Source organism: Beta vulgaris, chromosome 6, assembly GCF_026745355.1.
Source record: "Beta vulgaris subsp. vulgaris cultivar EL10 chromosome 6, EL10.2, whole genome shotgun sequence".
NCBI lineage: Eukaryota > Viridiplantae > Streptophyta > Magnoliopsida > Caryophyllales > Amaranthaceae > Beta > Beta vulgaris.
The window spans coordinates 7,792,804-7,804,383 of record NC_079207.1 but is presented as its reverse complement, the minus strand read 5'-3'; the positions used below and the strand labels follow the sequence as shown (position 1 = coordinate 7,804,383).

At 31.9% G+C, this 11,580-nt stretch overlaps 1 protein-coding gene across 1 annotated transcript; it reads right to left on the bottom strand.

The window, feature by feature from the left end:
• Window positions 1–769: 769 nt before the first annotated feature.
• Window positions 770–1,996, bottom strand: LOC104895408 (hypothetical protein). Its single transcript, XM_010681905.4, has one exon. It carries the CDS (start codon window positions 1,901–1,903, stop codon window positions 884–886), a length of 1,020 nt encoding a protein of 339 aa, XP_010680207.2. The 5' UTR covers window positions 1,904–1,996; the 3' UTR covers window positions 770–883.
• Between the last annotated feature and the right edge of the window lie 9,584 nt (window positions 1,997–11,580).

The window sequence follows — 11,580 nt, the reverse complement described above, 5'->3', positions numbered from 1 at the left end:
TTTAAAAAAAAAAAAAATTGCTTGTAGGTTTTCAATACTTTGTGTCTTTGCTAGAACCTTAAACTATTTATTTGTTGAGTGCGTCTATAACTAATACCACTACTTATACATTGCATATATATATACTTCTACGACAAATTCAAAGTTCTTTCAAGCAACTAAAGATATTCGGTATTCGTGATTTGAATGAACATTGCAAGACTATAATTTAAGCTAATGAATGAGATATATATCCATAGATAAGTAGTACTAGCACATAGAGTAAATTCAGTAAAATCAAATTAAACACACCTCTCTTAGCTTGTTGGAAGTCCATCTATTTAATTTTATTTGAGCTAAAAGAAATGATATGCTTAATATGATCAAGACCCTTATCGAAACAAAAAACTTCAAAAGGAAAATAATAAAGGAGTATTGCCAAAGATTTTTTTGCCCACTCTTTTATTTTCAGTTTTCCGGATAGTCTTATCCTAGAAAGCGGCCAAGCGCTGTATAATGACTCAAAATTTTTGAGCGCACAATTTGAAACCATTTGCATGATTGCATGAAGCCACAATTTATTTTAAATTTTAAAACACATTATAATTACTCAACCTATAAGAAAAAAATAATTCCACACAAATTATGAGAAAGGATAATTATAGTTTTTAATTACTAAGCATAAATACTTACTATAGAATAACGTATAAATAGCATACAAAATTGTAAAGATCGGCACAACATGTATTCATAATTAAAGGTTACAATTAAGATAATACTCCTCAACCCATAAAATCAAAAATATATATGTTACATTGAAGATCTTTCCAAACTCATTACATACATGGAATAAAAGTCATGAAATACATATACCAAAATGAAAAAACCAACAATTATGGAGTAATTACACATGATATTCCTCCAATTGTATGTTTTTAGAATTCAAAGGAATGTATTCCCCAAGATACCCTTCTAGATGATCAGCCAATGAAGACTTGTCAATATTCTCATGGTGATATGATTTACACACAAAATATATGACAGTTTGAACAACAAGTCCAAAAAGAAAAAGTAAAGTCAACAACAACAAACACAAAATTCCATAACCTAATTTCACTAAAACTCCATTAATCCTCCAATCAATCACCTCTGATTGCTGAAACAACATTTCAATACCCACTAAGCATATAGTGAAGATCAAGAACATAGCACTTGAAATTCCCATTTTGCCCTTGATTAAATCTTTGCTTTTGGTCATTGCTTGAATTCCATAAGTGTCTTCTAACACAGAAACAACACTAGCTAATTGCCATATTATGCTAATATAAGTAAATCCAACTAGGTATAATAGCAACATTATGCATGAACCTACATTTCCAACAACCTCACCATTTGGAAAAAATAAAATCAACCATATGAGAATAGCTATCATTGAAATTATGAACCAAACAAAATTGTATGCAAACATTATGGCAAAATTCCATAGCAAAGTGACCATTAGCCTCTTCCATACCTTAGGAACCACACTCATGATCTTTTTGAAGGTAATTTCCTTACCAGTATATATACAAGCAACTGTGTAGACGATTGCAGAGGTGCACAAGAGAGAAAATATTAGGAGGAACATGAAGTATGCAAGTTTGATGAGCCAAAATGCAGTCCATTCAGAGGTGATTAAATTTGAAATCTTGTTATAAGCCGCGCTTCCTTGAGGGATGTAATCTAAGGTAGTCGCATTGGTGATGATCTTGTTAGTAATGAAGGTGGAAAAGCCTTGATTAGCTAGAAAAATGCAAGAAAGGGGAATGATTAAGGTGAAGGTTATCTTGGTGAAAATTTTGGACCATTTAAAGATGATATTTGTTGATTCTTTGCATATGCCAAAGAAGTTTAAGAATTGTAGCTCTTCTTGTTCTCTATCCATGGATAATAATGTGTATGAAGCTTTCTTTTTGGCAAATTTAGGATATGGGATTCTTTTTGAACATTATATTGAAACTTGAAAGAGGAGTTTTATTGCATAAATGGTTAAATTCCTTGTTCGTTATTCAAAGTCAATGGCCAAAACGTATTGAAGAAAAGGTCTAGCATTGACTTTATTAGGTATAAACTTTTACTAGTCCTGTACCAAAACATGGACTTAGGCAAAGATGTAGGAATTATCAACGAAGAATCATGTTTGGTTTAACTAGGAGACACCAATACCTCTCCAAATTGTAATTATTTCCACTAAAACAGGAATAATATAATTATACAAGTATTATTATTCTTATACTCGTTACCGTTAAAATACATTAAAAAAAAGTTTATCAATGATTAGGCAGGCAACATGTTCGGGATGTACTTAAAAGCTTGGGAGAAAGTTGGAACATGATTATACAGAGTACATGGATAACATTAAAGTAGATGTGATCATGGGTCGGGGCAGGTTCGGGTCAGACCGCGCCTAAAGCAATTACCCATTGGTCGGGCCGTGCCAAAATTTTGTGCCCAAAACCCGCTGTTTCGGGCCAAAACGAATGAGCTTTTCGGACCAAAATCAGGCTAGGTCTGACCGCGGGCCAAAAAAATCTGTCCAAAATCCTGGCCGGACCGAGTTGAGCTGATCAGGTCTACTTTAAAGGCTTAATTAGTTAGCTAAATTTGTAACTTTATATGAATTTACTTTTGCTCAAACTTATTTAAATAAAAAAAAAGGAAACCTAGCTTGCTACTAATGAGGAGCACCAAATTAAGAAGGAATTATGTCATCCAAGGAAAACATATCATGGAAGTAAATTTATGCGACTAAAAATTAACAAAATAGTGTTCGTAAATTTAACCCTTAATTGATTGGCAAATTAAGATATTGAATAAACAAACAAAATAATCTCAAAGGATATCGGAAGACAATATTATAGAATTTTGTTTGCCAATTGCTATGTTTGATTCGTGTTTAGTTAATTTAGTTAGTTTTGTCGGATGTCCAACTCCTTTGAATCTAAAAACAAAAAAAAAGGCCGGTTTTCAATCATCAACATTATGCACCAAAAACTATCTATCGACGGTAGAAGCAAAAGGCTTATCGACATACCACTCATAAGTCCTAAGTTAACTTAGATAATCACTTAGGCTCCGTTTGGTAGGGCGTAAAACGTTTTCCCGTAAAATTGTTTTCCTCTATTTTCAGTTTTACATTGTTTGGTTGGCAAAAGAGTGTAATCATTTTCCCTTGGGGTAAAATTACTCTCCAATGATGGAAAACCATTTTCCTTTCAAAATGAAGGGAAAACTATTTTCCTTATCTCTTTTGTACACTCCTCTCACTACCTCCTTACTTTCCCTTCATTTTCCTTCATTTCATCATTTTTCTTACATCGAACCAAACAACGGAAAACTAATTTTGGAATTGTGTTTTCCATTGTAAATTGTTTTCCATGAAAATCATTTTACACTGAAATTATTTTACGTCCTACCAAACGGAGCCTTAATCAGACATCATCTTATTGTACTTGCCAATTAAGTTTGGACATTCACGTGCATGATAATGCATTTTCAAAACTAATTGTAATCCCTCAATTTACGGATATGAAAAACAAAAAAGACCAATTTACAAGTGAGTAATACGGCAACAGTCAACATAGAAAATAGAAATATAGAAGTATCATATTCATATTCATATGTGGAGGGGAAGGTAAGTTAGTGGGAAAGTGGTTGTTGCATTGCAAATTTGCAACTACGTAATAGAGATCTACGTGGTCCCTCGTTAATCTTGCACGCCCTTTTCCACCATCGATTTTATTCGACATTTCTTTCTTAGCTTGTAGAATGGGTTCCTCGTTGTAGAAACATAAAAGAGTATATTGAAAGACACATAAGAGTAGGAGGGTAAGGATAGGAGTTAGCTCATTTACAGGCCCGGTCCTGAGGGGTGTTTAGAGGGGCAAGGGCCTAGGGTCTAAGGATAAAAGGGGTCTAATCCTCTATATTTTAAAATAGCAGTAAGGGAAGAAAAAAAAAATTTAATTTCACATTGGGAAGTTAAGCCTGTAATTACGCTTGAACTTCACGCCTTCACGAACGGCTTCTCGCTTTCTCCTCTCTCTCACTCTGCTTCCAAGATCTAAATTAAACTCTTCTTCTAATTCCCAAAAATTTTCCCTAACCACCCTCGTTTAAACTTTCATATTTTCCAAAAATTAAGCTATTACTGTAAAACCACCTTGATCTTCGACTTCTCTTAATTATGGCAACGAAGATTTTTTTTACAATTTGAATTGGGATAAACTCATAAGTTTGAGTTTCAATAGTTATTAAGAGATTATGAAATTAAGAATATAAGTGTTTTCTTTCTGGGAAATTTTGTTGACGGGTGTCGAGGTTGGGGTTGCTCCGCCTCTATCGATGGGGTTTATTAGTTGTCGCCTTCTCGGATTCGTGGACGTCTTCAATTTTCCAATTGGTTGCTGCCTGTCGAACTTCTTAGCACATTAGTCAAGGTGTTGTATGGTAAAGGTTAACCATCGTTAACTATCATGCTGATTGTTATCTAATTGTTGTAAGTATATTACGTATCTTGCTGTAACTCATTCTGATTTCTGGATGAAGTTATCCTCCTTTTGTTGTTATTATAGTCACTTGTAATCAGCTATATATATTGCAGTGCTTGCTGTCAATATAGTACTTAAGATATTCTCTCATACTCTTATATTTTTCATCCTTTAATATTTTTGTAATATGATTTGAGTGTTTGATTTATTTCCTATGTGCAAATTATAATGCTGTTTAAAAAATATTTAAAGGGAAAATAAGGACAAAGAGAATTTGTTGAAGAGTTACTAATATGACAACCAGGTCTTATTGACAAATTTGTTGTTAGAAATATAGTTTATGAAAATTTAGATAATCCAAATGAGTTGTTTGAACAATTCCTTTTTTTTTGGTAAATGAGTTGATTTGAGTGTGCAGTAGAACCCATTTTTTAGTATCTTGTATTAAATGATTACATATGAGTTGCTTGAAAAAATTTTTTGGCAAATTTATTAGTAAAATTGCATCCGAAAAAATGGACTAATTATTTTGATAAAACTATTGTCATTCCCTTCAGAACAAAAAAATTATTGTCATATATATGTTATTATTTTACTCTATTATAAATTGCATATTATTTTTAAAGGGCCCCAATTTACTATTCTGCCTAGAGCCCCAAATAGTTCAGAACCGGGCTTGTAGCTCAAGTGGATAGAGCACTCCCTCTTGGCTTTTGAGGTCAGGGGTTCGGTCCTTACCCCCAGCATTATGCTGGGGTATTTCCTTTGCATGCTATGCATGCCTTACCAGCCAATGTACCCTTGGGCTGACTTAATTTCCTAATAAAAAAAAAATAGGCGTAGGAGGGTAGGAATGGCAAAAACTGGTCTAATTCGACAATCTGATTTGAACCTAATCCGAAATAAGCGGGGTATAGGATTTATATTTTTGACCCGTTTATATGATTAACCTATTTAATGAAACGGATTAAATTTAGATTGACATTTCCGACCTGAAAATGACTTGCTTTGAACTTATTAACTTAAACATATAGAAAATTCTCTAAAAAACATATCAATAAATTTAAAATTTGGTTAAGAAAAGTAAAATATCACTACAAAAGGTCGTAATCATTGCAAGAAATTCCAAACATGCATAGTTTCAATCGTGAACTTGCTCATTTAGCTTTTTAAGAAAATAATTATTTTTAATATAATGATAATTATAGTTAAATGGGTTATATGGGTAACCTGTTTATTAAATGGGTCAGATTAGCTAGGGTTGAGTTTTTCAACCTGATTATTAAATGGGTTAGATTTGGGTTGAGGGAATTCTGATCCATTTATTATCGATCCGAACACGAACACAACCCAACACGATCTGATTGTCATCCCTACATAGGACTATATATATCTTTTACTCCCTATGTTATTTTTTTTGTTTTGATATTTTTCCTTTTTTAGCATACATTTCAAACCATACTAGCTTTATTTTTAAAATAATACTAATAAACATGTTCTTTTTTTAGTCCACTTCATTTATCACTTTTTGAGTTTTCTCTCTCATCGAGTTGAAAAATCCGAATTCACTCTAATTTCACACCTTTTATTATTGGAAGACTCTAGTTTTCACTTAGGGCATATTCGACGCAAGCTTTTGAGATAACTTTTAGTGTTTATCTTTCAAAATGTTCAATCTCTCTCCTTTTTTTTTCTCCTCTCATGAATTCTAGTCTTCTTCGCCATTCTTCGCTAGATTGAATTAATTTGATAATCCTTAACGAAGATAACTTTTTTTTAGAAAAATGAATAAGAAATGGATCAATTATCCGTTTAAATGGGTAGGGAAGAAGGATATAATCTTCTTTAAATATGATTTTTCTCTTTTTTCATAAGTAAAATCTTTCATCCTCTTTAATTTTGCATTGATTTCTTCCCTAATTTCAAATAAAAAGAAAAAAAAAATCTGATGGAGTATTATTTTTAGAATTATAAATCTTTCATCATTTTTTTATGACGTTATTGTAATTTATCTTAACAAGTCAATATACAAGTAGTACTACTATTTGAATTGAAATTTAAAGTTTTTGTTTTTTGATCCATCAATACGTATTGTGTATTTTACTTCAAAAATTCAACTTCAGTGCTAGTTGTATAATCCCCTACCCTATACAAATTTGAACATTTATAAAGACCCAATGTTATAAGAAGTTGTTAATTAAATTCTTATGTTATTTTAATATTAGTCTTCTATGCACGCGATGCTTGAGTCGATTGTTTGGATTATTTATTCTTAATAAATTTCTTCAAATATAATTATAGAAGTGTGATTTATAATTATTGTTATACAAACTATTATAATTTATAAAGTGTTTAGAAATTGAGATAAAAATTTAGATGTAAAGTTTTGTAGTCAAATTAAATTTATATTTTTTTTATTAAGTAACCATTTTTCTCATTATATCAAGCTACTTTGTTAATGCTTATTTAGTTCATTATTGGCATCTTGACTCATCTATAAATTAGGAAAGAATATAATTGTACAAAATTTGAAATATTCAATTAAGTATATATTTAGCTAAGGACAAAAAAGACATTTCATTGGGTGACACCAAAGCTCCCCCTTGGCTTAATAGAGACAAAATTAGGCGTTATACTCCATCTGCTAGCTTTTTTTTTATTTTTTATCTACACATTTTTCTTTTTGGTTTGTTTTTTTTAATCTTCAAACTGTTGCCTTTTCTGTTCTCGGTAACATGTCTTACTACTTCCCCCTCTTCTTCCTTAGTTCTTCTTCGAAACAAAGTGAGTAAACTAAAAAGATAAGGTTCAACCCGCTTACCAATGAACCTGACACAAGTTTGACACGACTCAACCCGTTTATTAACTCCAATTTGAATCCTTCTATTTAATTATGACATTGAGACTACTTTCTCCCTCATTCAATTCCTCTCTTATTTGTACTACCTATGTTTCCTAAAGATCTTTCTTGTTACTGTTACTACAGATACCAATGGGAATCAAGTTGTGTGGGGTGTGGGGTGAGTAAAGTAGGAGAGAGAAAGTAGTTAAGATAAATAAACAAATAGAAAGTGGTTAAAGTAGGAGAAAGAAATGCAGTAAAATTGAATTAATAATGTAATGGTGGACCATATGACAGGGACATGAGAGGGTAAAAAAGGAAAAACAATTTCCAAATAAGAAATAAGGGTTTTCTGTCCCAAACTACCTTTAACTTTTATGTTTTTGCGAGAAACTACCTTATAAAAAAATTGTTGTCCCAAACTACCTTACTTTTACCATTTTGTTGTTGACAACTACCTTAGGCCGATTTCCGACGTTGACTTTTGTTTTTTCCGCTTTTTATTGTCACATTATATCACTTGACCTCTTCAAACCCTTTTTTTAGTTTTCCCCACCCTAATTTCCTCATTTTCCGGTGTGCGCGTGCTCTCTCCCTCATATCTATGTGACACTTTGTACCACCAATCCACCATTAAATTCCTCTTCTACTTAAACTAAAATTGAAACAATCACCCTCCTCAATTTTCACAAGGGTAATTTTGTTTTTCCCACAATTTTGAACTGAAAAAACAAAAGTCAATGCCGGAAACCGGCATAAGGTAGCTGTCAACAACAAAATTGTAAAGTAAGGTAGTTTAGGACAACAATTTTTTTATAAGGTAGTTTCTCGCAAAAACTTAAAAGTTAAAGGTAGTTTGGGACAAAAAACCCAAGATAAAGTAAAAGAGAGAAGATCTTTTAACAACACACTTAAACGGAAAGAGGGAAGATTTTTAGAAACGGAGGGAGTAATACATAAAGTTGGTTAGAGTGTCAGAGCCACTTTCTTTCTCATCCAACTGTTTATAATAAATTTAAGTCATGAGACTTATTTCTCTTTCATATATTTATTATTTTAGAAAATAGATTCCATAAATAATTTTTTTTGGTGTAAAATTACATAAATAACATACTTACTTACTATCAACCCATGTGTAGACAATTTATCTCTTTTCCATTCTTTTCTATCAACACATTTGTTGTTCTTTTATTGTTGGTAAAATATCTCATCTGCTTTCTCTTCTTTTTTCACCCATAACATCCACTTTTTAATATTGTAACCTAATTTTTAGTTTCTCTCTTATGCATTTGTACTTCATCTTTGATTTTCTCCCAACCCCAAAGTAAAGCGAGTAAATTAAAAAGAAATGTAAGAAGTATAAGGTAAGCAAACTAAAAAAAATAAAGAGGAAGTGTAATAGAAGGAGATTTTTATTAAATCATATTACATTCTTTATTATTTGGTACAAAAAATCCAAGCATAGACACATCTACTTATTAAGTGTGCCAACTATATAAGCAAATACAAAAAAATAATCACGATTCAGATATTTTTTCTTTGATTCATATGAGCCACAAAAGACAATACAAAAAAGAAGAGGAGGGGGATTCAAACCTATGACCTATCGTTCACAGCACCTCAATCTTAATCACTAGGCCGAGACATCCTTGATACGATTCAGATATATAAACACAAACCAAACAAGTAATTAAATTACCAATAAAGTGTTAAAATTACACAAGGCTCTGCTCTAGATTTGTGACTTCAGTATCCAAAGTAACATACTCACCAAGATCATTATCTAATGATAAGTCTTTAATACTCTCATAATTATTTGATTTGCACACCAAGTAAAACACTGTTTGGACAACCAGGACAAATAGGTTAAACAAACTCCACAAAACTAAACTTAATATTCCAAACAAAATTCTTGCCACAATTCCAAATCCAGCTAATTTCTGAATCAATATTAAAGTTGGAATTCCTAATAATAGGTTTAAAACCAACATAGCAAAGGCAATTCCCATTTTACCCTTGATCAATTCTTTGCTCTTTTTCAAGGCTTTGAAACCACAATTCTTCTCCATAACTGAAACAACATCACTCAATTGCCATGTCAAAAACATGTACAACATTCCCACAAGATATAATATAGCAATGATCAAAACTACTAATGATATCCCTATTTTTGGCACATTTCCTGAATTGTAAAAGAACATAATGGGTAAGATTACAAGTAACACAACAAACGTGTATGCTAGAATTATGCAATATCTACTTAGAAAAGTGATTATGAGTCGTTTCCACACCTTTGAAAATACGCTTATGGCCTTTCTAAAGGTGATTTGCTCGCGAGTATATATACAAGCAACTGTGTATGTAATAGCAGAGATGGAATTTAGAGATAATATCATGGATATCAGGCCCCAAAAAATGCCCCATATCGAAAATATTGAGTACGAAATATTGTTATAAGTTGGAGAAACGACTTGTTTGTTGATGTCTAAGGTAGACAAGCTAATATTGTTATTGTTTTGAGAAATGACTATTGATTGGTAGAGGAAGATGCAAGATTGAGGTAAGATAAAGGCAAGGATGATTTGGATGAAGATCTTAGGGCATGATATAATAATCTCAAGTGATTCGTTCAAGATGCCAAAAAAGCCTAGAAATTTAATGTCTTTTTGCTCACAATCAATAGGTTTATTTTGGAATGTCATTGTGTTTTGATGTAGTTGATGCAAATTGTTACAAGCTTTGTCATAGTATATAAATAGAGTTAGCTAAATAATACAATTAAGTCTATACGCGTATATCCTATACCTTGAAAAAACTATCCTAAGAAAGTTCCTCCTTGAGAGTATTGACAAGTCTTCAATCTTCTCTTCCATCCACATTAGACCATCAAATATGTGTAATATCAAGGACAAATAATAGAGTAGACAAAGTCCACAATATTACTGACCGACTAAAAATTCTGAAACAAATATTCTCCATCTAATTTAATTAATTATATATAGAGTCAAATATACTAATAGGAAAAGGCAAAAAGGTTTAAGAACGAGAAACAAGGAGAATAGACAGTGAAACCGTTTGATTGAAAATGTTGTTTGGTCGAGTCGTAGAGAATGCCTCTTTCTTTTTCCACCATTGTTAGAGATATGAGATATAATCAGCATCGGAAAATATACGTATGATATATTTTCCATATTGATATTACTAAGAGAAAGGTTTATTCATGTTAAAATATTATTTAGTGAAATAATTTATGGTTATGGTCCTATATCTTTTAGGAAGATTGTTTTCTATCTTATGTTTCTTATATGGTATGTCCAATGTTTTTTTGTTTTTTTTTGTAAGTTTCTTATTGTAAAAATAAGTTTCTTATTATAAGATACCCTTGCGTCTGAGGCTCTTAGCTTTTTCTATACGGTATGTCCAATGTTTTTTTTTTTTTGTAAGAAGAAGTGGCCCGAACCTCGCTCAAGTCTTAACGGGCCAGGCATTTGAGAGTATAAAAAAACTAATATGAACCCGGTGCACACTAATTAGTGTGCACCCGATCCATATCACGTGAGTTTATGATAGTGTATATTGATATGATATAGTGTATGCTAAAATGATATAGTGTATATTAAAATGATATAATGTATATTAAAGTGATATAGTGTATGTTAAAGTGATATAGTGTATGTTATAATGATGTAGTGTATGATAAAATGATATAGTGTATGTTAAAGTGATATAGTGTGTGTTAAAGTGATATAGTGTGTGTTAAAATGATATAGTGTATGTTAAAGTGATATAGTGTATGTTAAAGTGATTTAGTGTGTGTTAAAATAATATAGTGTATGTTACAATGATATAGTGTATGTTAAAGTGATATAGTGTATGTTAAAGTGATATAGTGTCACGTGCTTGGGCCTGGTCCACACTATTTTTAGTGTGAACCGGGTCCACGCAAGTCGGATTGTTAAGAGTAAGGGGGAAGGGTTAGGGAAATCCCTACACTCAAAGTGTCTCTAGTAGGAATTGAACCGAAAGGTTCTCTCCTTACGACTAGACTAAAATACTACTTGGTGTTTTTTCTTTCAAGTTGCACCCTTGAATTTTTAGTCGTTCTACTTTGTCCCCTTGATTACTTTTAGGTTCTATGTTCGTTTAGGGTACCCTCTTCGGAACACTGTCTCCAACTGCAGCTTTCGACTTCTTTCTGCTCACCCGTCACCACCATATCGGGCTAAACTC